The 27,645-nt window shown below is 36.3% G+C and overlaps 1 protein-coding gene across 1 annotated transcript in view; it reads left to right on the forward strand.

Annotated features, from left to right (window-relative positions):
- KLHL7 (kelch like family member 7) overlaps positions 1 to 24,710 on the forward strand; it is a 58,496-nt gene extending 33,786 nt beyond the window's left edge. The window contains exons 7-11 of the mRNA XM_045564067.1: positions 883 to 1,025; positions 14,824 to 15,064; positions 17,002 to 17,203; positions 22,067 to 22,164; positions 23,281 to 24,710. Of these exons, the coding sequence (XP_045420023.1) occupies positions 883 to 1,025; positions 14,824 to 15,064; positions 17,002 to 17,203; positions 22,067 to 22,164; positions 23,281 to 23,564 (968 nt within the window). The 3' untranslated portion in view covers positions 23,565 to 24,710. The remainder of the gene's footprint in view (positions 1 to 882; positions 1,026 to 14,823; positions 15,065 to 17,001; positions 17,204 to 22,066; positions 22,165 to 23,280) is intronic.
- Positions 24,711 to 27,645: the final 2,935 nt, after the last annotated feature.

The following is a 27,645-nucleotide window of genomic DNA, read 5'->3' on the forward strand; positions in this document are numbered from 1 at the left end:
TAAAGCTATCCTATTTTTCTTTTAGTGCATTCATGAGATTTTTCACATACTCAAATTTTTATTAATTTGTGATTTAGAGTGAAATATGAAGTAGGGGCACAATTTTTTCCCTGTTTAATTGTCTAACATTGATAAACAATCTACCTTTCCCACACTGATTTGAAATGACACTTTAAAATAGTTTTTGATTAAGTGGCCCTTGAAAAAATTAATTGCTGAAGGAAAAGGATCATGTTAGATAACAATAGTTCTGAATCCTTATTGCATATTAGTCATCTAAGACAGTGCTTCTCAAAGTTTTATGTACATGCAGATTACCCTGAATATGCAAATGCTGATTCAGTAGGTCTAGGATATGGTCTGGGATTCAGTATTTCTAACAAACTCCCAGGTGCTGAAGCTGCTGGTCTTTGAACTACATTTGAAGTGGCAAGGATTTAAGATGCCCTATACCATGCCTGGGCCTACCACCAGAGATTTTGATTTAATTGGTCTGTGGTAGGGCCCAGTTATAAATAGTTTCAGAGATTTACTAGGTGATTCTAATTGTGCAGTTAATATTGAGAACCACTGGGTTAGGAGATCTGGATTTTAATAATTATATTTTTGGCAGCTGTTAAGGAGCCAAATAATTGACTGGTACACAATAAATGGGTGGAGCAGTCTCAGAATAATGGTGATTGCTGAGAATAATAAATTGATTAGGATTCAGGGCCTTATATATTTCTCTTGCCTCTTCCCACTCACTTTCGTTGAATGCTGTAGAGGAATGATAAAAGAAAATTACAGAAAGAAATGTACTATTATGTCTGGATATTTCCTTTTCAGAACATTGCATTTGTGCCCAAAGTTCTTGAAGAGTTGCCATGTATTTTTCTACAGGCGGAATGAGGTACCATCTACTGTCTCCAGAGGATCGAGAAGAGCTTGTAGATGGCACAAGGCCTAGAAGAAAGAAACATGACTACCGCATAGCCCTATTTGGAGGCTCCCAACCACAGTCTTGTAGATATTTCAACCCCAAGGTAACTAGTTTTCATTCTTCTTATTCTCTTGTTTTTGAAATCACTGAGCACATAGACACTCAACTACTACAAGTGGTAATATTCATGCCTTTAGAGATGTTAATTTATGGTGTTCTTTCTCATACTTTATGAGATACCTAAGATATCATCTTCATTTTACAGATAAGGAAATTGAGGGTTAGATTTCAAATGTTGCCATAATTGCTCCGAGTCCTGCATAGTACCCATTGTCAAAGAAAAGGGGAAAACTAGTTCTCCTATCTTTCCTCTTTTTGTTAACAACTTCTTGCATTCATAATAACTCCTTGCTTTCATTATGTACTGTTTTCAATGAAAATCTGCTTCTGGGGCTAGATGTGGGTTTTTTCCTTAGTAATTAAAATGATATATAATCATTCTAGAAAATTTGGAAAACCTAGAAAATCACAAAGAAAAAAGATAAAATGATCTTTAATCCAGCTGTCTAGAAATGATCATGAATTTTAGTGTGCTTTCCATTACATATCATGCCAACTGGGCCAGGAGAGCTTGAGTCATAGGTCTAGGAACACAATTTTTAAAAAATAGATCATTAATTATAACCTTGAGAGAATCCACTCATATTTCTACTCCTCGCTTCTTAGACCTATGTGTTTTGGCTATGGGAGAAAAAATACAATATTTTCTGGTACCACATGTATTGCTGGGGCAGAGCAAATACCACAATTCTAAAAGATAATACCCCAACCTTGCAAGGTGGTATCCGTAACTGATGCTGTATCCAATCACATAATGGATTCTCTTCAATCATTTTGTAAGCCAATTTTTGCTTAATGGTAGATACTTGATGAGACCAGAGGATATGGTTGACATTAGCATACTTGTCTGATAACTTCTTTATGAAATGGGTCCTTGGAGGCATGTGTAATAATGTAGTGGTGATATAGGAGGCATTTATAAAAACACATATGGTGGTGTTGTCAAGAGTGCAGAAGACAGAAAAGGCCAATCCAAATCCAGATTATCAATTTCAGTGAGGGCAGAGCATTGTCCCTTCAACAATAGAAGAGTCCCAGTATAGTTAGCCTGTTATTAGGTAACTAACTGGTTCCCTCAAAGTATGCTAACAAAGCAAGGGCTTAGGATTGGTCAGTATTGTTCACAAATTGGGCAATGGCCAGTAGTGGGTAGCCATATTGGCCTTAGGGAGGGGAAGTCCATTAACTTCTATAACTGTTTATGCAGCCTCTATCAGTGCCATTGTGGTCACTCAAAAGCCCATGGAACAAGCATCAGGTTGACTGCAGAGAGAAGATACAAATGCAGTCTTGTCCACAAGAGACTTTTTTGCATTTGGGGGCACTCTGATAAGAATTTATGTGGACACACATTTCTGGAGGCTCACCTACATTGTCCTTTCTTAAGTCTCCTTGTCAGAAATTTTCTATTCTTTCAAGTCTACATCTGTCTGGGGTAAACCATTAGCAACTGCCCAGGAATTAATAAAAACTGGCCTTAAGCTTTTACTCCTAAAAGGTATAATGGACAATGAAATGAACTGCTTAAAATTCTATCAAATCAGAATACTTGCCTTCTGTATTGTCCCCCAGTACCATTCCTGAAGGGGCTGTGATGCTTTGGCAGTTATGATTGGCTAGTACTATCAAAAACAAGCTCAGGTCTCTTAAATTTGTCAGCTGGATATAGGGAGTACCTCCACGAAGGCATAGTCCTTATGGAGGGAGAAGACAGTGAAGCAGGTGAAGGACCACGGGTTAAGGGTTGTGATTGGCTTATTTGGCTATTTTGTGCCATTGAAACCTCCATAAGCCCAGTCTTGTGTTTACATACCACATTATTGGTTGAAGGCATGCTCTCTCTGTAATTAGGCAGGTCAAGTAAAACTATTCAAGATGGGTAAATGATGTGGGCACCTGGTTTCCCTTGGTGTCAGACATTTGCTGTCTGTCAGCCAGGAATTGTCTGCTGAAAAAATGGTACCTCCTTAAAGAAGGTTGGCCTCGCTCCAGAATCCCAGGGCCATGCTCTGTGGTTATACTGGGACATGCCTCAAGCCACGTGCAGCATCCTGATGCTGCAGGATTACAGGGTACCCTGAGCAGCTGAGCCATACTACTATAGCCTGTCACACTTAGAAAGATTTCTCCATCTGTAAAGAGTTTACTTATAATTAACAGCTTTTTGGTTACCTAGTAGAAATATATATATATGAAAAAAAAGGACACCCACATATGGGTTATGTGCAATCTCTAATATGTAGGAGGTGCTTGGGGCAGCAAAACTGTTCTTCATTTCTAAGGAGTTATACCAACATGCTATCAATCAGGCATCACAGACTTTTTTTTATAAAAGGCCAGAGTAAATATTTTCAGCTTTGCAGGCCATCCATTCTCTGCCACAACTGAACTCTGATACTGCAGCAGGATAACAGCCATAAATAATACATAAACAAGTGGGCAGATGATAGGCTAGATTTGGACTTCAGGCCATAGTTTGCCTACCTCTGTTCTAGACCTGTGGATATCTAGGGACTTTAAAGTGAGCAACACTGTATTCTAGGTTAACTTGTCTCCTGTCCTGTCCAGCACATGTCTGACTGAGACCTATAGGATCCTTTCCATTTCCTGGTCTTCAGAATTGATCAGCATATGGGCATCAACATAGGAGACCAGTATGTGACCTTGGGAAGGTGAGAGGGTCCATGGTGCCTGCAGCTTAGATTATGGCATAGAGCCTAGAGAGTCAAGAGATCCTTAAGGTCAGACCATGACATTATTTTATTTTCCTTGCTAGCTGAAAAGAAATTCCATCTAATGGTCTGGGTAGATAGTAACAGAGAAATGTACATTGGCCAAAGTGTTAGCTGTATGCCAAGTTTTAGTGGTTGTGTTAATCTGGTCCAATAAGAAGACCATATCTGGCCCTCCTTACAACAACCAGAGTTACCAGTCTCAGCAGTTCCTCCTCTTTTTGGTGGAGAAGGAAACTTCCAAAAGCTTCTCTTTCTTACCATAATACTTAACACTATAATCCATATAGTAAATGATATGCTGCCAGATAGCAAAAACACTTCCCCAAGGAGGGAAAATCAGGTTAGATTGGTTAATCACCATCATATTTGGACTGTCCCTGTTGGGCTGCTCTCGGCACATACATCTATTTCTGATCCATTCCTCCACCTCCACAATATAGGCTGGTTTTTTACTAAAGACATCTAGCTTCCTTTCTAGACTAGATGACTGGCAGGTGCCTTGAGAATTCATGGCTTGTGCAATACTATCCAATAAATACAATGTCCTCGCTGTGCTTAAGAGGTTATTAAACGTACACATCTGTTTCACGCCAGATAAGGGTAAGCCTGTTGAAATTTCAGTGGCTGTTTTTAATTTTTTCAGTATCGTCTTGAGTCAAGAATAAGAAAATGATAAACTAGCTGGGCATGGTGGCTCACACCTATAATCTTAACACTCTGGGAGGCTAAGGTGGGAGGATCGCTTGAGGTCAGGAGTTGGAGACCAGCCTCAGCAAGAGCAAGACCCCCGTCTCTACTACAAATAGAAAAAATTAGCCGGGCATGGTAGCGTGTGCCTATAGTCCCTGCTACTCGGGAAGTTGAGGCATGAGGATTGCTTGAGCCCAGGAGTTTGAGGTTGCAGTGAGCTTTGATGAAGCCACTGCACTCTAGCCTGGGCAACAGAGTGAGACTCTTGTCTCAAAAAAAAAAAAAAGAAAGAAAATGATAAACTGCAAAACAAGCAAAAACTGAAATGATAGTGATTTAAATTGTTATTCTACAAACCACAGCCTTCAGGTGTTAACAATAATTATATCCCATTTGTTTCCCAAAGCCTAACTGTTGTGTTGATTTGGGCAGTTAAAAAAGCAATTAACCCAAGTTTGGGTGGAAAAATATTTTAAAATAAAGTAGATGGCTATTTTGATATACAGATAGGCAAAGAAGAATCCTAATTTCATTTAGGAGGCCAGGAACATTGTTTCTAGAGTAAGGCAACTGTGGGATGACTTAACACTTTGTTTATTTTTAGTCTGTAGTTCTAACACTTTCCTTGATTTTTTTTTTTTTATTGGCAGTTGAAAAGAGATGCATGTCCCACACGACCCTGGAAGTGAGACTGTAACTTCAGAATTCTCATTTGATGTCTTGCTTTACTTTTATAAATGGCCCATTCTTAATTGCTATTTTGTATTCTCAACCACAAATTTTTAGACTTCCAGTTGAAAAATTCAAATAATTGAGGAATGAACTACAAATAATAACATTCTCATTCCATCAATTATCTCTTATTCCCAGAAGCTCACACTATTAGAATCCCATTACAATATTTATTGTTTCTATTAGAAGTGCCAGCCCCTTCTCTTCTTCTTGCTATAAAAATTTAGCTTGACTAACTTTTGCAACTTACTGTTATTTGTGTATAACATTGTAATATAAGTTACTTAGTCCTTATTTCTAATATTAAAATAATTGAGGAAGCTGATATCGTTATATATTATTATTTATCTTGGATCTCCCAAAGTAAACATTATTTCATTATCCAATTCAAGTAGACTGCTTAATAAGAAGTACTGTATAGGAATATTATTTTATTTTAAAACTCTTGAACTTTTCAGAATATTTTCAGAAATGTTAAAATGGGTTTGACAGTCATTTGATGGAACCTGTGTGTGTGTGTGTCCTGTACTAGCCAAAAATAGTGACCAGTTTCAATGAATTGTTCTCCTTCAAAGGGGACAATTTGAACAGTGGTACTTAATTGAATTATCCAGAATTAAGCCAATATTAAGCTGTGAGCTATTATCTTTAGATATATCTTGAATATCATTGGTGACAAGGAGGCAAATATTTGTACTAATTCATGACTAAAAAATTATAGCAAAGAAAATCTTAGCTTTTCCTGAATATTGGCAGAAAAGGAAGTCTTGGGTTGCTATATTAAATTGCAATGATATTTTTATTGTTATGGTCCTTTTATAAAGCCTACTGAGCCTACCCGTCCCATCCTATACCTATTTTTAAATTTTAAATGCTTAGTGATTACCAAAAGAGTTACGTATTTATTGTTCTATTTCTCTTGGTGTTTGTGTTCTTAGACTGCATGTAGTAATGCCTTATTAGATATTGATGCTTAAATAAAAGTTGGCGTAATTGACCAGTTTTTATTCAGACTCTTCCTGCCAGTGAAGTGTTGAGCTGAGAGCTTAGTACTTTGTAAGGATCTTGGCCCACTACTTTCATGTGATGGAGAAATGAGAGACTATGCCCTAGAGAAAAGAGGGCTCTGCAATATTCCCTGCCAAAAACAAACGTAGTAAGACTAGCAGGGTGAGGGCCAGCGCCTGTAATTTGCTAAGGCAGGAAACCACATGGTGCCATATGTGTGGAACCATCAGGGTCAGAAGATTTACCCTGAGTGCATTTTCTTACTCAGTACTCTGAACTACTTCATCACGAGCTTAGTGCCTGATCCAGGGTGAGTACTCAATTTTGTGAGAATGAATGAACCAGTATATATAACATTTCACAGGAAATTATGTCAGTTGGTTTTATAGGACTCAATCTAAATATAGAGGGCCCTAAATCACAAAAAAGAAGAAAAAGAAGTTATATTGAACTTAGAACACATTTTCCTGTTGGAAATATTATATATTAAAGGTATCACAGTGCCTTTATCTCACAGCATCATAGCCATCTTCCCTCTTAAACAGAATCTCACTAAGAAGGACACATTCCCATCCTGTGATCAGAGTGGAAATCGGCAGTTATATATTGTGTATGATTCTAAAAGATCATGTGCGTAAAAACAGTGTAAACCTTAAAGGAAAATGGTGTTACATTAAAAAATTGAGGCTTTTATTAGCGTATATCAGTAGTGTTTGCTACCAGCAAAGAGTGTTCTAGAAGCAGTGTACAGAGGTAAACGCATGAGTACTGCTAAAATGATCAGAAGTACCAACAAGAGCAAAATATCCAAAATGAGCAGCAGTCATCCAGGTGGATTGGACCTCCAGCTGCCAGCCCCAGTAGCTGACATTGCTGGAATGCAAGTGTGAGCCATCCGGAGTATCCCTAAGCTTCCTTAGTTGTCAGTGTCTGTGTTCTCTGCACTAGTGCATGGTAGGTATTCTGCCTGGTTCTCTGTAGGCAGTTTGTTTAGACAGGTGGTCCTCATGCTTATATAAAGAAGAGATTGGAACACATTCTGAGACAAATGCTCAGTTGAGTGCTTTGTTTTCCTAGAATGTCTTCCAAAATAGGAACATTGAGAGATTCAGTCTATCTCTTTTCAAGCATCTCCATAACACACTGATTTGTAGTTTTGTTCTGAAATCAACCTCACAGCCCCTTCCACCCCTTCTCAGTAGACTGCCTGAAGTTCTCACCTTCAGAGATTTCTCCTTGTGTCAAGTCACTGTATCTGCAAGAAACCTCCCAGTGAAACTATGACTAACCCTGGGAGTGATGATATCAAATTTGTTCTCCATAAGCTACAGCCAGCCTTAATTATCCTAAATTAACAGATCAGTCCCCTAAAAAGGCTTGGAGAGAATGGAAATAGAGCTGCAGGTATTTGATTGAAGGCTGAGAAGAGAAGAGGAAAATAGGAATGCTATCTTTGTGAGTTGGTGAGGGACTCCAGCCATTGGGAAGTAGCTGGAGGGTAGTGGGCACATGAGTGAGTGCAAGTCTAAAGGGATAAGAGTCGGGCTCAGGGTAACTGACCAGGAAAGAGATAAATCTTCACTATTTACTTAGACTATGTTGCCTGGTAATTACTATTGGCTCCTTATGTATAGAGACTTTTGGAACACACTGTAAAAGATAATTATCCTTAGCTGTTACAAACAGCAGAGCATATTGTATGGCTAGCTGATTGTAAAAGTATAGTTTAGACAAGTAATATTTTAGCATACATTAACCAGACCACAATTCATCTAGATTTTGAAATTTGTGGGTTGGGCACTGGCAGGAAATAACACACATACAACACGATCCTGTTCTCACACTCAGAGTGCAAGAGGAGTACACATGAACACAGCGGTTAGCACGGGGGCGGAGGTCAGCACCTCAGCTGAACTTAACCAGTTAATGTCCCAATGTGTGTAGACAGTGATGGCATTGGTGGTATGAAAAGAGAGCTCCCTGGGTTGGATCTGTCAACCATGAAGCCTCTGCAGAAGCTTCATGGAGGTTTTCTTGAGGGAGACTTATTGGTAGAGTTTGGATAGGAGGAAAGAGAAAAGACTTAAGAGTATATTGAATCCTGAGTATGAATGCATTGTTTTTTGGCTTGGTAAGTATGATTATTAAAATTTTTCATAAAAGCTCTCAAAGGTACTGTTTAACTGAATGGAATCTAACTTAGCTTTGTACTTTTAAAAAGGAAATTAGAGTCCAGATACTGTAGCTTATGCCTATAATCCCAGCACTTTGGCCAGGATCACTTGAAGCGAGGAGTTTGAGACCAGCCTGGGCAACATAGCAAGACTCCATCTCTACAAAAAAAATTAGTCAGGCATGGTAGCACACGCCTGTAGTCTCAACTATTTGCGAGCCTGAGGCAGGAGGATCACTTAAGCCCAGGAGTTCCAGGGTGCTGTGAGCTACGACCACACCACTGCTGGACTCCAGCCTGGGTGACAGAGCAGGACCCTGTCTCTAAGAAACATTTTTAAAAAAGACATAGGTGGAAGAGCTGAAGGACTAAGTCATTGGTCCTCTCTTTTGTGAGATCTTTTTTCCCCCTTTTTCTTTAAAGGAAAGCAGCTGTTTTGTGAAAAGCATTTCAAATCTAGGTATATAACCTTAGGCAATTCAGCCTTCCTAAACTTCAGTTTTCTGTTCTAAAATCAAAAAGTTTCCATATTCTCAGGATTGGTATGAATATCAATTATGTTCATCTGACTCCTTTTTAATTTCTTTGATCTTTCTTCACTCTTCTATCAGTTTCTCTCTGCCATCTTTAGGTTTTCTAATTTTCCCATATTTAAATGTAAAAGGCTTACCATCTTCCCCACCTTGTTTTTCCCTTCACCTTCCTAACTCTTCCAAAACTCTCAGCCATCGGTGTTATCTGCTGTGTTCTGCACATCAGGGCACAAAGAGTAGATGTTTGTTCCATTGGTCAGAACATCTTATTAAATAAGTATGTGATTGCATTCTGGGATTTGAGATCATCATTTAAAGTAATATGCCTTGCTGTGCCAAGTTACATGTGAAAGTTCATTTAAAGACTAATCTTCTGTTAAGATAGCTCACAGGGTGCTATGCTAGCACAGGGATAGTGTACTTCCCTAATACTTTATTTTCTACTCAAAGGACAAGTGCTGTTATTAAGCTTAACACCCGTGTCAGGTTTTACTTTTAGACTGAGTTTTATTTAATAATTGAATTTCTAAGTAGTTTAGGTTTGAGTTTTGTTTTTTGGTGGTGTGGTTTTAGTTTGAGAGCATAGAGGGGAAGGACATTTTGTGACTTTATAAAACAGAGTGATTTTTATTTGGTAATTTTCTTTGAGCTGGTCTTTGGCCTCACTTCTGACTCCTTGCTCTAATTTTAACTAATCATTAACAGCTGAGAAATGCCCATTTATATGTTGTTTGTTGCTAATTAAGCCTAATTTTATCTAGCGGCCAGCAACAGCAAAATCATGTCCTCCCTCCCCCACTGTGGAAGCCTTTTTATCTATTAATAGCTACAGTGCTATTGTAAGTTACTAGAGTATTTTTCCCAATGGCTGATTATTAGGTCTCTTTCTAGACTTTAGGAGGTCAATATGTCTCCAGCAATATTTGTGTGACTATTGAAAATGGGCACATTTCAAAACATGGGTTCAGCCTGTGATATTACTTGACATGATCAAGTGTTTACTTCTGGACAACCAGAATGCCCTAAAAAAAAAAAAGTGCCATTTGGAAAGAAGGCAGACTGTCTTTTATCTATCCTGTAGTTGAATTTCAGCTGTATAGCATAATAGCTATTTGTTTTTTAATCCTTAAAGCCTTTAAATTAGTTTCAATTTCATATTTCTGTTAAAACATTTAGCACTCTTATAGGCCTCTGCTTTGAGAAGCAGTTGTTTTCCTTGTACCATACTTTTGGTACCTTTGTTGTATTTTACTTTTTCCGTTTAACAAAAATAATACATGTTCATTGTATTAATAGAAAATTCAAGATATAAAGGAGAAAGCCAAAGTGTTCCCAATTTCCAAAGACAGTCATCAATAGTTAGTGAACATCATTCTAGTCCTCACATTTTACAAATACGGTATCGTGCCATACGTGCTATTCTATAAAACTTTTTTGGTCTCAGCATTATATTATGAGGATATTTCCACATCATGTTTTTGAAGGACTGCAGTGTATTCCATCATAAGGATATACCATAATTAGTTTAATCCTCTCTTCTTGCACATTTGGCCTCTTTCCAGTTTTTCCTTGTTAAAATACCCCTGTAGTGAAACATCCTTATATATGCCAGCTTTGCACACTGTCCAGTTTTTTCTGTAGGCTAAAATCCTAGGAGAAAAATTGCTCTGGCAAAGGATAAAAAGCAGAAACTATTTAGATTTACCAGCAAAGTAGGTGGAAAGCCTGGCCCCCGACCCCAGGTACTGTTGGTTTGTTGGTTACAGGTCCCTCTGGTCCTCAGTGGTGTAGCCACCACAGAACCAGGAACCACAGTGACAAGATGCCAGCTGGAATCTGTGTAATTTAGAAATAGCACCGCAGTGAGGAACTGCACCAAACTAGGAGCAAAGAGCAGCATCTACAGCCTCTGACCTTTTTAAGGTCAAAAGTGAAGGTGGCCCAGCTGGATGAGGTAAACATTTTTCTACAAATGTGGACTGTCGCCCAATAAAAATGTTCCCTCAATATGCCAAGCCTTTGGCCAAATACTGTGCAAATACATGGAGAAAACCTCTATTTTCACAGCAGCTGTGCTTTTAGTGGTTATAAGTGATAAGATGTGGAGATTGTTCAGGACCTCGGTAGCCATCCCACCAACCTCTCAATTTTACAGATGAGGCTATTGAGGTCCAGCAATGATAATTCAAGGGCCTAGAGTCACTTAGCCGGAAACACAACAGTAGCAAGAACCCCCCAGATTGCTCTGTTCCCAGTCTAGTGTTCTTTCCAGTAGGCCGTGTAAGAAGATTTTTAGAAAAGCAGGACAGCATAGAGACTACACAGCACGGCTTTGGAGTCAGGTGGATTTAGATTTAAATCTTGGATTCACCATTTTCTAACTATGTGACCTTTGATAAAGTACTTAACATCTCTTAGTTTTCTTATCTGTAAATGAATATATTACCTTACAGAGTTGTTGAGGAAATTAAATAAGATAATGTTTTAAAATATTTCAGCATAGTTCCTGGAAAGGTAAGTGTTCAATAACTAATAAATTAATAGTGGCTATTTGGTTAGTGATACATTCTGAATCATTTAGACCCTAAGATCATTGCATGTTAGGGCTGAAAGGGAGGAGACCTTAAGTTATCTAGTCTTTTTGTTTTACAGATAAGGAAACTAAAGTTCCTGAGAAGTTAAGTAACCTAATTGAGACCCACGGCTCTTCCATGCAGAGCCTAGCTTGGTGCTCAAGTTTCCCCAGCTCCTTTGTGCTGCTTATTGTGACCTTGTAAAATGAATGAAGCCAAAAGTGTTTCTATATATTTCTCATGAAACTGCTTCTGGGAGTGTTCTGGCATCTGCCATAAACCTGCTTTCTATATAGATTACCGTAATAGTTGTATCATTTTTTTTAGTAGCCCTTAGAAGCTAAGGTAAATCAGATAATGGTTTAAGAGAAAGCAGTTGTAATTTGGTCATCTTAAACTCAGTTTGGATTGATCCCTCATGGGTTCTTCAAGAAATTGTAAAGTTTTGTTAATTTTGCTTTCCTTGTTTTCTAAGACCCTGCCTTCCCTAATTTAGTTTGATTTTCTCTCAAAATGATTCAAAATAAAGTTTTCAAGTCTTGAAAAATAAAAAGTACTTCTTCATTTTGGATTGTGGTTGCCTTGATTTTTAAAATCAACATCTATAGTGTTTGTATTATTTGAGGACCCATGTGTTTTCAGACTACATTGTATAAAATCAGTCCTTACTCTGAAGGAAAAAGCACACTAATGTTTTTGCCTTGAGGCATTTAGAAAAAATATTTACAACCCCTCACCTCAAGAAGCCTTCACTCTCCTAGGTACCATAAGGACTATTGCACTACAGCTGGAAAAATGCAGGGCAAGCTATGATGGAGTCAAATCTGGACTTCAGAGTGGTGAGGATTCAGAAGAAATAAATCAGGAAAGCCTACAGAAAGGAAAGGAGTCTTGAGCTTGAACAAAGTATAGCATGTGGCATATCACAGCAGAGGCAAGACAAGCTAACTAGGATCAGGGAAGATAGGACTTTAAATGTGGATATGTCTGCATGTGTACATATGTATACATACATGGGTGATGTATCAAAACTTAAGACATCCTCCTACCCAGGATTTTTTTCAGGCTTTCCAATTTTCCCATGAAAAATCTATTTTGTGTTCTAGGTAGAAATTCTTGCAAGGACATTTTGCTTATCTGCCTAGAAGATGAACCATTAGGCACAATATTTTATATAGTTAGTATTTATCAAGCTTAGTGTCTGACATACAGAGACCATTGGCAATTATCAGAAGCGTCATTAAACATTAAAAAATTTGAGGATTTCTGGAGAAATTAGAGCCCAAATTGCAAGTAGGTAGAAGTATGTGCCTATTCTTCTTTCTCTCTTTCTCTCACTTTCTCTTTTCTCTTCCTCTCTCTGTCATTTTCTCTCTCTTTCTCTCACACACACAGGCTAATCATTTTTTTCCTTGCACTTATATTTCCAGGAGAGCACTTTCTTTTAATTCTTAAATCTGAAGCATAACCAAGCCCTATATGACAGATACATACAAGCACCAATTTATTCCCTACTCTAACCCCTGAGTAGTTTTAGAAAGTTAGAACTATTCTGTCACCAAACTTTTTGGAATTATTTCATTCTTTGAAATCTCATATCCTAGTGTCTAAATGTTTAAGCACATCTAGCTCAAAGAAAGCATCGTGTGTTTTTCTTTTTAATCCCAGCCCCTACATGGGTAGTTATTTATTAATTTGAAGAGCAGCAAGTCTTGGAGATTGTTTAAAAGAACTTCCCCATCCTATAATTAAGGAAGAGCCTGGGAATATAATGTTCTTGAGAATATCTTTTAAAATTATAGAGAAGTGCCCACATAGCTTTCTAATAATAAGTACCAAATAAATTAGATGTAAGAGTGGCAAAATTTGAGATTCACTGAGTTTATTGATGGAATTATATTTCTCTGCTTAAATACACTTGGTGAAATAGGAATTATGAGTGGACTTGCAGAATATGTGAGACAATCCTTTAGTTTATCTTTGAGGGATTGTTCCTTGTAGAATATGGTGATTATTTTATATCTCTTTCTTTCTGTGGTATACAGTTTATCTAAAAGAACAAGTAAAAATATCCCCCCCCCCATTTTTCAGTGTCCATTGAGTAGAACTGAAGTTTCAGGAAGATGTTAGGTTTATCATACAGGTTTGTATGCCTACCAATGTATACCACTGAGTAACCCAGGGGGACAAAGATCCTAATTTAGGAACAAAGTCCTAGGCAATTAAGGCTGCTTTCCTGGTCACCTAAAAAGCAGAAGGTTTTTCTTTGTCAGGAGTCAAAGTTTTCTATATTAGAAGCTCTCCCTTTCCTAAGAGACCATTCCTGATGTTCTATGATGCTTTGTTCTAGTCCGATGAATGCATAAAACCCTAGATACTAGCATGATAGGTATGGGTTGAATTTTCTCAAAGGGAACTCAGCATTAATAATCAGGGGGGTGGGAAAAAAAAACATTAATAATCACAGTGATATTGAGAACTGTTTGGATTCCTGTGTGACCCTGATTATTTTCAAAAAGTAGCAAGAACACTGTAGCTTTTTTTTTTTTTTTTTTTTTTTTTTTCGAAAAAAGGGGAGAATCTAAGATGCTATAACTTTGAGAACATTCTGCCATTACACATACATGGAAGGGCGGCACAAGCATCCTTGGATGCCATCAAACACAGTGAGGAAATGGTGCTATGAACAGCCCTTACTGTGAGGTACTGATAGGTGCTTGTTTCTAATCACTGGGGAGAAAAAGGGAGTATCCAGACTTCTCAGAACAGATTACTCAGGTATTTCATATCACAATTCTAAGAGTCTAACAAACTACATTGGCGTAACAGTATTTATAGAAAATATCTCACAGATGTCCACAAAATACCTTCTGGCTCTATATTAACAGGATAATGACATTTTGAGATTTAGTTTATCCATTAATTTTTTATATCATTCTATACATCTGGCAGGGAATGGATAGAGATATTTACATTTGGAAAAGAGGCTTTTTTAAAAAATAAAACAACTAATTTTAGAATTTTCTTGTATTATTATCTTCAGTAATAGAAGGGGGAAAAGGCAGTAATATATTCAAACATATTAAAGTTCATTTTAGAGCCAGAAAAGACCCAAAGCAGTCACGTGCCTTCCTCTTGCCCTCTGCCCCGTCTAACCAACATTCTGAAGAAATCACACAAGATTAAAATGGTAATAGTCTCAAGCCAAACATTTGTATGTGTATTCTAGTAAATTAACACATTCTTGTATTTTGTATTTTCTAGACTATATCTTTGTTTTGTCCTTTTCAATTATGTTTTTCTCATACTGAAATCTTCCTGTCCTTTCCTGTTACAGGATTATAGCTGGACAGACATCCGCTGCCCCTTTGAAAAGCGAAGAGATGCAGCATGTGTGTTTTGGGACAATGTAGTATACATTTTGGGTGGCTCTCAGCTTTTCCCCATAAAACGAATGGACTGCTATAATGTAGTGAAGGATAGCTGGTATTCCAAACTGGGCCCTCCAACACCTCGAGACAGCCTTGCTGCTTGTGCTGCAGAAGGCAAAATTTATACATCTGGAGGTTCAGAAGTAGGTAAGGATTTCTTAAGTATTTTTGTTGGGGGCATGTGCTTGAAAGCCAAGTGTCTGGGCTTTCATATTTAAATAAACAATTAGTATTAGACACTTTTTTTGGATAATTCAAACACAACTGTCAAGTATTAGAGCCCATTTCTCTGAAGGTTTACCTTATTCCTTTATAAATCATGAATTTACGAAAACTTTAGCTTCCTAGATTATTAATTATGCATTTTTTATCATGATAAAGCATCAGTTAATGTCATCTGAATTTTAGTTCTAGATTAGTTGTTTTGGGTACACAATATTATTTGCTTTAAAGATTTCAGAGTTCAGAGATCCTTTAAGAACTCTTTTTATGTTCACGCTTTTTAAATCCATATCATCTTTGTTTTTATCAGAAAAAAGAACAGTCTTTCATTTGCTTTATTCTTTAAGTTTTTAATGACTGGTAGTGGTATTTTAGCAGAACAGGATATAAGTGTAGGTATAAAGACCTTTCTCACTGAATAATTTGTTAGGGTCTAGTAGTGGTCTTTTTCTAAATAAATAATTTTTATAAATGAATATTCTAGATGTAGACTAGACACCTGATAGCTTTTATATCCATTCATCTTTTCAAGTAATTTCTTTAGCTAAATAATGGGCTTATAGGGAAAACTAGGAAGACCAAGGAAGCCTAAGGTATGGAATTTAAACATTGTCTTTTATTTTTCTTTGATGATTTTGATATTAACCCAGAGAATGTTTTACTTTTGGTGAGCATATTTATCTGTTTTAAGTTTTTACCGCCTACAACGTGTCAAGTAAATATAAGAAAAATTATGATTTCCTAAATGCAACTTAGGAAATGACTTTTTCTACTCTTTAAAAGCATTCTTCAGAATGTGAAGGATATAGCATATTTCAAATACTATAAATCTTAAAGATGACAGAAAGTAACTGTTCTTTGGTGCAGTAGATAATTTAGTTTCTTTGGCATTTACTAAGTTTTTTACTTAAATAGCAGTTTTTTTTAATATCTGCTTTATACTATGTATTTTCCCCTGGTGTCCGCCTACTGAATCTACCAAATTGAAAATGTTTTAAAAAGTCAAAAAGAAGTTATTGTTGGTCATGACCATTGCTTCTTCTATTTGTTATTCTGTGATCTTTATTTTTTCATAGACCTTGTTTGCAATGGAAAATTTTAAAGATGGTGGTGTTTTGTTTTTAAATCATTTGGCATTAGCACAGAATGGTGAGGATGAGGTAAAGTTCTTTTTTCTTGGGAAGGAAAAGAGTACCTGATCTTTAATAACATCATTTCTAAATTCTTTATTGAGCTCCTACAATATGCAGAAGTTGCAAAACATGATGGATATATTTTGCCTTTAAAATGTATAGTCAAAATACTCCAGAAACATACATTAATACCTTAAGAGTATACTCAAGAGTAAACCAGTGTGACTTCAGGATTTACCCACACAATCAGTGAGAGTAGTCAGAAAGTATAGTTTTGTTAATGGGGCAGTAGTTATTATAGAATATCAAATAAGCCTTAGGATATTATCAGATAATTGTTTTTGTATTTTAAGATGTGGATTTACCATCTATAAGTAGCTATGTTTTTCTGCTGTAAACATCTGAAGTTTGGATGATTACTGTCATGCACAACCGGGCTTCAAGACATATAATGTTTCTTATTTAGTATTTCTTTTGAAATCAAACCATTTTCTAAATTTTAATTACCAAAAAATAAGTCTTTCCAACAGATCCCTTTTTGAATGTTTTCCAAGGTCTATACAAATAGAGTTATTAACTGTTTCTTAAACTCTTTGTGTATCTTATTGTTGATTGAGTATTAAAAAAAGACTCTACAATCCTAAATTCTTCTCTCCCATAACTAATGACTCAGTTCACTCCAAACTCATACACCTAAGTTAAGCATGATGGGGCTTTTTTCTTTTATAGGAAACTCAGCTCTGTATTTATTTGAGTGCTACGATACCAGAACTGAAAGTTGGCACACAAAGCCTAGCATGCTAACTCAGCGCTGCAGCCATGGGATGGTGGAAGCCAATGGCTTGATCTATGTTTGTGGTGGAAGTTTAGGCAACAATGTTTCTGGGAGAGTGCTTAATTCCTGTGAAGTTTATGATCCTGCCACAGAAACGTATGTATCCATTTAAAACGCTTATTTCACAGTGGATTGTATTCTGTAAGCTCAGTAGAAGATGATGTTAAAAGACAGAAGGAACTCAACAGAAGAATTCAGTTGTTTGTTTGTTTGTTTGTTTTGAGACAGAGTCTTGCTCTGCTGCCCAAGCTGGAGTCACAGCTCACTGGAACCTTGAACTCCTGAGCTCAAGCAATCCTCCCTTCTCTGCTTCCTGAGTAGCTGGGACTACAGGTGCATGCCACCACACCCAGCTAATTTTTTTTTAATTTTTTAGAGATGGGGTTCTTGCTGTCTTGCCCAGGCTGGTCTCAAACTCTGGGGTTCAAGCAGTCCTACCACCTCAGCCTCCAGAGTCACTGGAATTACAGGAGCAAGTCACTGTGCCCAGCAAGAATTTAGTTCTTGAGTTAAGAATGTACATAAACTTTTGAATGTGCTAGTGTCAATGGCATATTTACAGCCTTAAGAAATGGCTTGACCTTAAACCCCATTGGAAACCCTCTCTTTCTGGTCCTGCTTGTGCAGTAAACGCCTATGAATGAGACACATCTGATTCATGAAAGTCAAAAGATATTTGTATTTCAGAGGTGAGGAAATATAGAGGGGAACTTATGATAAATAGTAAATTTGCCCTTAAGTAGAAATATTACATATTGGTTCATGGTGTTAATAAATTGTGCAGCTAGGTATAATGTCGTTTGGAGTTTATACTTCCTAAAGTATGTTTGGATTCATATTTATCAAATAAAATTACTCTTAAATCACCTAGGAAACAACTGCTCTTAAAAAGGCAAAATGCTAAAGAAATTTTTTAAAAGTTCAATGTAGCCAAAGGAAATATGCTAATTGTTGAATAATGATAGAGGAGTGTTAAATGCAGTGACATTAAAGCTAATGAGGAAATAAAACAGATGATATCCCAGTCATAGCTTTTGTCAATACATCCAAAGAGCTTTAAGAAGAGTCACTTGATCATATGGCCAGATTGCCCATTGTTCTTCCTTTACCAGAACAAGTTATTGGGTGAATATGTTCAATTTGAATGTTATGCCAAAAAAGCACACCGAAATTCTTGTGCTTTAAGCTTTATATTTAGGAAATATTGCCAGACTACAAAACATAGAAGTCTTCCATTCCACCTACTGCTTTTTTTAAAATTGAGATAAGAACTTAATTATAAAAAGTGATTATTTATGCATATAAGTGTGCATTTATTTATTTATACCTCCCACTTATTTTAAAAGGATTTAAGGAAGCATAATCAGTAACTCCTTTCCCAAGTAAAAAGGTAGTTACAATCGTTCTTTTCTCATTTTTTGCTCAACTAATTGCCAATGCAAGGAACAGAGTAAAAGCAACTTGTCTTGAAATTTACCTTTAGCTAACACGTGGAGACTAGGAAATCTCTTGAGATCTTCAAATATACTGCTTCCCAGTGTTTTTCAAAATATACCTTGCACTTGCCAGGGCAATCCAAGGCTATCCCTGATCCTCATCCTATCATCCATCAATTCATCTATATGTCTACCCTATCTTGTCCCAAACCACAGAAGGAGGGGTGTATACCAACCGTCCTCCCTTCCATATGAACCTCTACCTTACTTAAACCTATGCTCAAAAAGTGTTACAGCATACTAGTTGAAAAACTCTAGTCTGATTCATCCTGCTGCCTAATTGCTTTTTCATTTCCAAAAAATCGCTTAACGTGGAAACCATAACCATATAAACTCCAGACTTCTAAATCTGGAGATTCTTATGCAGGCACTATCATTGTAAATCAATATATTCTTGTTCATAGTAGCAGAGAAAAAGTATAAAGGAATTTTACAACCTCAGTATTTTTTAGAACTAGATGAATATTCTGTTTCAGGAATATTTAAAAACTTATAAGACTTAGCATTTCTTTTTTATATATTGAACTTAGTGTGTTAAATTTGAATTCTATGTTCTTTTCAATGCCTTTAAATTTTCATAAATGAAAATATAGTGTGAACTAGCCAACTCTCAAATAATTACATACTACTATGATTTCCTTTATAAAATGTGATCTAGCCATCCAAGTTCTTTTTTCTTTTTTTTTTTAGAGAAAGAGTCTTGCTCTGTTGCCCAGGCTAGAGTACAGTGGCACAATCATAGCTCACTATAACCTAGTTGTTTTTCATAAGAATTCTTCTCCCCAATTTTGACATTTTTCTTATGTGTTTTATAATAGAATGTGTTTAATTGGAAGCTAAGAAATTAAGCCTGTGGACCACCAAAAAACAAATATCGCATGTTCTCACTCATATGTGGCAGCATAGCTGCTATGAAGGTAGAGGATAAAATGGTGGCTACTAGAGGCGGGGAAGGGTGGGGGATGAAGAGAGGTAGATTAATGTGTACAAACATACAGTCAGATAGAAGGAATAAGACTAGTTCAGTAACACAGTGAGGAGACTATAGTTAACAATAATTTACTGTATATTTCGAAATAGCTAGAAGAGAAGAATTGGAATGTTCCCAACACAAAAGATAAATGTTCGAGGTGATGAATATTTCTGTTACCCAATTTGATCATTACACATTATATACATATTTGAAAATATCACATGTACCCCAAAAATATGTACAATTCTTATACATCAATTTTTAAAAATCAGTTGGAAAAAAGAGGAGGAGCTCATAATAAAAAGACCATTTTAGAGTATCAGTCCAAAGAAAGGAAGAAAAGAAATTAAGCCTATGGAAATAACATGACATAGTTTGAGTAGTCAGAATTTTAAGAAAACCTTCTAAACATTAAACTTGATATTGTTCTGAAGCGATGAGCCTCACTTAAAAAAATAAAAAGATAAACTTCAGATTGGAGAGAGACCTAGTACACACTCTGCATGTGAATTATAGGAGGAAGGAGAGTTTATGAAACTCTTCTAAACCTTCAGGAGATTTGAAAGTACATAACACACGCTCTCACATTATATCACTGACATAATAGAGAAGAAAGAGGTACATAAATTGAATTTTTTCAAGTCAAATACTATGTTTAATGCATGATGACAGCGCACTCTGTAAAGCTCACTACATGGAGAAGCAGTGAAGACCTAGTCCTTACTGTTAATAGCTCTCCCACTTCTAAACTGTATGCTGGTCATTTCACTTGGATGACCATGTTTGTTTTTCCTAAAAAGCAGGAGTCATGCTGCTCTGAAAATGAGTGGTAACTGTCAAGCCACTTTTAAAACAAAAAGCAATACATAAATAAGACAACAAAAGAATTGTTAATCATTATGCTGTAATTATGTTTGATAAAGTTACATTTATTAAATTGTTTTAAGGAAGAGATATAAAAAACTATCTTAGAGAGTTACACTTGTGCCAAGTTTCCCTTTTGTTGCTGTTTGGCGTCTTTTGGTGTGTTAGCTGTTAAAAGCACAAGCCTGTGTGCCAGTACCACCTTCACAGTCACAAATGTCAGACATGGGAGTGTATGCAGAAGAAGGGATTGAATCTCAGAAAAAAATAACACAATCGTCTATGTATATGTGTATGATGCTGCTGCCTGTGAATTAATATCCTTCAATGCTTGTGTCCACATTTATATTCTCAATTTCATTATTTATAATTGTGACACAGCAAAGTGATAATAAATTACTAATTTCACAGAATAACAGCCCTTTTTTTATCAGAGCTGTGTGAAGTTTTTAGTATAGATTTAAAGATGAATGTGTCCATAGTAACAAATACTAATGATGTGCTGATTGCTTGAGGCCCACTATAAGTTTGTGTTTTACTTACACATACGTAAATATTAATTAAAACTATATGTGAGCCGAGCGAGATGGCTCACACCTGTAATCCTAGCACTCTGGGAGGCCGAGGCAGGTGGATCGTTTGAGTTCAGGAGTTCGAGACAAGCCTGAGCAAGAGCGAGACCCCGTCTCTACTAAAAATAGAAAGAAAATTAGCTAGACAACTAAAAAATATATAGAAAAATTAGGTGGCACATGCCTGTATTCCCAGCTACTCAGGAGGCTGAGGCAGAAGGATCGCTTGAGCCCAGGAGTTTGAGGTTGCTGCGAGCTAGGCTGACGCCACGGCACTCTAGCCTGGGAAACAGAGTGAGACTCAGTCTCAAAAATAAAAAAAAATAAAACCATATGTGGGCCTGGCGGGGTGGCTCACGCCTGTAATCCTAGCACTCTAGGAGGCCGAAGCAGGAGGATTGCTCGAGCTCAGGAGTTCGAGACGAGCCTGAGCAAGAGCGAGACCCCATCTCTACTAAAAATAGAAAGAAATGATCTGGACAGCTAAAAATATATAGAAAAAATTAGCCGGGCATGGTGGCACATGCCTCTAGCCCCAGCTACTCGGGAGGCTGAGGCAGAAGGATTGCTTGAGCCCAGGAGTTTGAGGTTGCTGTGAGCTAGGTTGATGCCATGGCACTCTAGCCCGGGCAAAAGAGTGAGACTCTGTCTCAAAAATAAAACAAACAAACAAAAAAACCATATGTGATAGAATTAGTGCTTTATATTCTCTTTAATTAGCTTCTCCTTTTTTGTTGCCATTTTACAAGCTATTGTGAACCACAGGAAATGGATTTCTTCCAAAGATGTGTTAATAGTCTCCAGATAGCCCCCATTTCTTAAATCCTATCAGAATTGAAAGGAATAAAATCCCTGTTTACCCAACCTATAAATAAATTACCCATAATCATTGTTAAACTTTTGTTTTCTAGTCTTCCAGACATTTTGTGTGTATGTACACATGTGAGTAGTAAATAAGCACTTCATTAGGATAATAGACCTTTCTTATTAGTGTAAGGATCCTTTTACATCCTGTGAATAAGTACACTAAACCCTTTCTTTGATTTTTTTTCAGATGGACTGAGCTGTGTCCAATGATTGAGGCCAGGAAGAATCATGGGCTGGTATTTGTAAAAGACAAGATATTTGCTGTGGGTGGTCAGAATGGTTTGGGTACGTGATATTAATTCACTCTTCCACTTTCCTGATGAGCATGCTGATACTTCCTTAAATTATTGAATCATTTCTTAAAATCTAGATACAAGCATTTACCACATATATCATATCGATTTTTATAGTTTCTAGGAACATATTTGATAAAACACTGCAGGACGTTAAACAGTACCTGTCTATGAAATGTCACTAGTGGCCAGTAGTCATTGTGGCATCTCAGATGGCTCCCATCCATTTCCAGATACCCCCTGGGGAATGGTATCACACCAGTTTAAGAACCACTAAGCAGTAGAAACATTTGAACTTTAAAAACCTTTAAAAACTTTTTAAATACAAGCTTTAGGACTTGTATCCAGGTTCTAAATGGCAAAGTTTCCTAAACATTTTTAAACATTGCATGAAAATATTAACATTATTTTTTAAATGACTAAATTTGGCCTTTTTATTATCTTAAAAATCTTAAATAATTGTCTTAAATAACAGGGAGTCTGAACTGAATCTAGAGATAATCCACAAGCTTCATTTTAGTGAATACATTTAAGCATTACTTAAGTATAACAAATAACTTCTTTCCCTTCTCCCATCCCCATCCATTGCTATTTTTCATAAACTGCTAAAAGATAGAAGGAAAAAGAAGGACATTTGAATAATTACAATCAAAGTTAATCCAAGGGGGAATCACTGACTGGTTTATTTTGTGTTTTTTGAACATTTTTAATTTTGTAGAAAAAATATCAGTATTTAAAAACTAAAGTTAAATTTCTAGACCAGGCACAGTGGCTCATGCCTGTAATCCCAACACTCTGGGAGACCTCCTCCAAGGCAGGAGGATTGCTTGAGGCCAGGAGTCCAAGGCTGCAGTGAGCTATGATTGTGCCACTGCACTCCAGCCTGGGCAACAGAGTGAGACTATTTCTAAAAAAAATAAATAAATTTCTATTGTAAGAATAAGAATTTAGGTAACGGGTATGTGGGTATTCATTGTAAAATGTTTACAACTTTTCTGTGTGCTTGAAAACTTTTATAATAAAATATTGGAGCAATAGAAAAAAATTATTACTTAAAGAGAATTGTTCGTATAGTTTTTCATGTTGTTCATGTTTTACTCTTTTGAAGGTGGTCTGGACAATGTGGAATATTACGATATTAAATTGAATGAATGGAAGATGGTGTCACCAATGCCATGGAAGGGTGTCACAGTGAAGTGTGCAGCAGTTGGCTCTATAGTTTATGTCTTGGCTGGTTTCCAAGGTGTGGGTCGATTAGGACACATTCTTGAATATAATACTGAAACAGACAAATGGGTCGCCAACTCCAAAGTCCGTGCTTTTCCGGTCACAAGTTGTTTAATTTGTGTTGTTGATACTTGTGGAGCAAATGAAGAGACCCTTGAAACATGAAAAATGAGTGGACGACTTCAAGACTCATTAGACTAAAAAAAACAACATGGCCACCAGTGCTTTGTTCCTAGAGTTTGGTTACAAAGTTTTGGTTTGATGTTTTGGTAAAGAAAGTTTCAAGTGAAGTAAGGTCCCTGTAAAATGTTTCATTTATATGGATTTCCTTACTTAATTCAAAGACCATATTTTAGCTGGCCATATAACCAAGAACATATCTAGCAAGAAAACTTGAAAAATTATAGGCATTCAGTGAAAATATGAATTTTCTGAATGAATTTCACATTTGTAACTATGATTTTGGCAGAGTGGGGGATTGGCTCATCAGTGAAGCAGCCTCATCTTAGCTCTAGATTCTATTTTCATACCTCACAGAAGTGCTATGTGGTTAGGACTGTTTGTTTCTGTTCAATCAAGAACTAAGAAATAGTATTAATTGTAAGTCAAGATGGGCAATTCTGATGGAGCAGCTTAGTCTCACATAGTTTTGCTTATCTTCATTTGTTTCATTTAGTGCCAAATGTATTCCATTTTAAAAGCAAGCCACAGTAAGTCAAGGCATACACACTCTCTCATAAAACTTCATAAACAGATTTTGGGACTTAATGTGTCCAACTCCTCATGAAATATATTCAATTCAATTAAATATGTTCCATCTTTTTAACATGCAGTGTTAAGCTTAGCACCCATCATTAACTTATATCACTGTTTTACCCAGTGGTTAAAAAAGGATTCCACTTCTTCAGTCCTCACTGTTACAAAAAATCCAATCATGGGAATGATTAGCAAAAGATAAAGCTATTTATAGGAAATTTCTAGATCATTAGGAAAGCACTGATAGTTGTACCACATAATCAGGGTTGATTTTGAACTTCTTATGGATTAAAAAGATACATGACTTCTTTTTCCTTAGCAGAACAGATCAGAGATATTTAACCCAGTTGTCTCTAAATAGTTTTGTAATAATATGAGTTAAATAGATGTCATCTTCTATTCATTGTTTCTATATGGTCAATAAACCTTTTACAAACCCAACTACTCATTTCTTTCCTAGCAATGTTTTGCCCTTTTCACTATGTATGGAAGGAGCCATGTAAAGCTGTCACCATCGATGTTTTTATCTGATGATATTAAATATTTTTTAACTTAGACTGCTCAGTTCTTTCTTCATTTTAAATGTGTTAGGTAATGATTATTAGAATTTGTGAAGCAATGTCATTTAATTTACAGTTTTCTTTATGTAGAGGTTGCAATAGTCTTAAGCCCTAAAAATGTTTAAATTAAAAAGGAATTAGAAAAAACATAATAATAGGAATACTTATATAGGTTTTTTAAATGTACTCAACAGCTTTATTGGGATATAATTCACATACCATACAATTCACTTATTTAAAGTGTAGCATTCAGTGGTTTTAAGTATATCCACAGGGTTGTGCCGTCACTACAATTTCAGAATATTTCCATCACCCCAAAAAGAAACCCTGTACTCATTAGCAATGTCTCTCTGTTTTAGTTTCCTAGGGCTGCTGTAACAAATTACCACAAATTTGGTGGCTTAAAACAACAGAAATTTGTTCTCTCACAGTTCAGGAGGCCAGAAGTCCTAAATCAAAGTGTCAACAGGATTGGTTCCTTCAGAAGGCTCTAAGGCAGAAACTTCCCTTGCCTACCCCCCAGTTTCTGGTGGTAGTCAGCAATCCTTGGTATCCCTTGGCTTGTAGCTGCTTCACTTCATTCTCTGCCTATCTTCACATGGCCTTTTCCCCTGTGTGTCCCTGTATCTTTACATGGTGTTCTTGCAAGGGCAATATAGCCTTCCCCCTCCCCAATCCAGTATGACCTTATCTTAACTAATTATTAAGACATCTGCAAAGACCCTATTTCCAAATGATGTTACATTCCAAGGTTCTGGGTAGACATGAATTTTGGGAGGACACTATCGAACCCAGAAAACTCCCCTAAATGCTGTAGCCCTAGGCAACCACTAATCTTTCTATCTCTAGATCTGACTGTTCTGACCATTTTTATGTAGGATTTTGAACTTTGCACTTCATTGAAAACATGTACCTAGTTTAATTTTTTTGAGGGCAGAATATTTATCATAATATGGTCATATTAATTTAATGTGGTAATCTCACTTATAGAATATATAGCACTGTTTAAGATATTTTAAGTATACTAGTCTTTAGGCTGTGCCAATTAACTAGAACACACTATCGTAAGTATGTGGACAGGTTTGATGTAGGTTATAATAAAGTTTTTTTTTCCCCTTAGTAATTTGTATCATAATTCCTAATTAGTGTCTTTTTCTGCCTTAGAAATACTGGACAAAATTGTCAATTCCAGAATAATGCATAAAAGTACACCATATTGACAAGTACATTATCTATTACTTTTTTCCCCCAAAAAATCCTACTTTGTAAAGTTCTCTTTAGTGGCCATTTGATATATTAATGTTATATCCTTTGCAATAACATAGCATCAAAAATGACACACCATTATACTTTCAAAAATCACAATTTGAACATGAGACTTTAGCATCTTGAAAAAAACTTGCTATAAAAAACAGTAATTACAATTGTGATTTTGTGGCCTAGCTTTCAAAAATTTGACACACATTCTCATGAAAAATTTTGAGTCATGAATTATTTTGATATATTACTAACAATTGAAATGAGCCATACAGTAAATAATTATTCAACCAAGGAGCCTATATTCCTTTTGTCTTACATACTATTACCATGAAAAAATTCTGGATTTGTTGTATATGCCAGGGTAAAGGAGATATTTAGAGGAAATTTTGCTTTTTAAAGTTAATACTCTTAACATATACTAAAGACTTGAGAAAATCCAATTTACTCCCACATGGCACCAAAACAACTCTCACTAAATCCAAATAATTTGGTAACAAAAAAGGACATTTATAGATTGCATCATTCAACACTTGATAAATCCTCTTTCCTCTACAGTTGCCTCAAAAGACCTTTAAAAGCTTGAATCCACTTTCATCTTCCTAACTTTCCTCTTTCCCCAGATGTTTTAAACTAGGAAAAATCAAAATTAAAAAAACAGTCTGTGCTAGAAAATTGTCTGAAATATTATCCTTACTAACTAGAAAGCTTTTTACTTTCCAGAACTTACGCCCTCTCATAACAAAGATGTAAAATGGAGTTCAAGATCTAGTTTGAGTCTTATAAAGCAGCTGTCCTGAACCTTTTTGGTACCAGGGACTGTTTTCATGGAAGACAATTTTTCCACAGTCGGGGCCATGAAGGATGGTTTCAGGATGATTCAAGTACATTACATTTATTGTGCACTTTATTATTACATTGTACTATATAATGAAATAATTATACAACTTACCATAGGTTCGGGGTCCCTGTTATAAAGGATTCCCCTGACTTTCTCTTCCAACCCTCTAATTTGTTCCCACTATCCATGTTTTCCAAGAGCATTTTCTTTTTATGATTGTTCTATATGGTATGGTGTTCTTGTTTTATGTTATCCTCTGAGGATATTTTCATTTCTTTAACATTTTTTAAGCTTTTGTTTCCTCTAACTTCTGTTTGTTTTATTCATTCTTTCCTGTTGGTATCTGTCTTCAAATATATAGTCCCTGGCTGTGCATTTATATTTAAAATGAAACATTAAATATTGATAATTGGGGACATAAGGGCAAACTTTATTATGTGATAAACAAATGGCCAAGCTGTTTTTTTGGTTTTTTTTTAATCCATGAGTGATACATAGGTATTTTTCTGGGATGTTTGATTCTCTAGAAAATAATCTTCCAATCTCCTGCCCTTTAGGAGAAGGAGTAGGGCAAATTGGAAAGAGGGGGACTGTAAGCCTAGCTGCATGATTTCTGGAGCTCAGGCAAAGGGGATTCTAAGTCACCATTCAATATGCATACGCTCTCTCTGTACCCATTGTCCTGGAATCTGAAGCCTCTCATTCCGTTTTTTCAAGGAAGAAACCTATCTCCTATCAGACTGGGATAGTTGCCTTCACTTGGTGGGTTTTTGGAGCTAAGTTCTAACCATACCTCATACAGATTTCAAAACAATCCACCCTTTCTGTGATA

Source organism: Lemur catta, chromosome 11 (assembly GCF_020740605.2).
Source record: "Lemur catta isolate mLemCat1 chromosome 11, mLemCat1.pri, whole genome shotgun sequence".
NCBI classification, from domain to species: Eukaryota; Metazoa; Chordata; class Mammalia; order Primates; family Lemuridae; genus Lemur; species Lemur catta.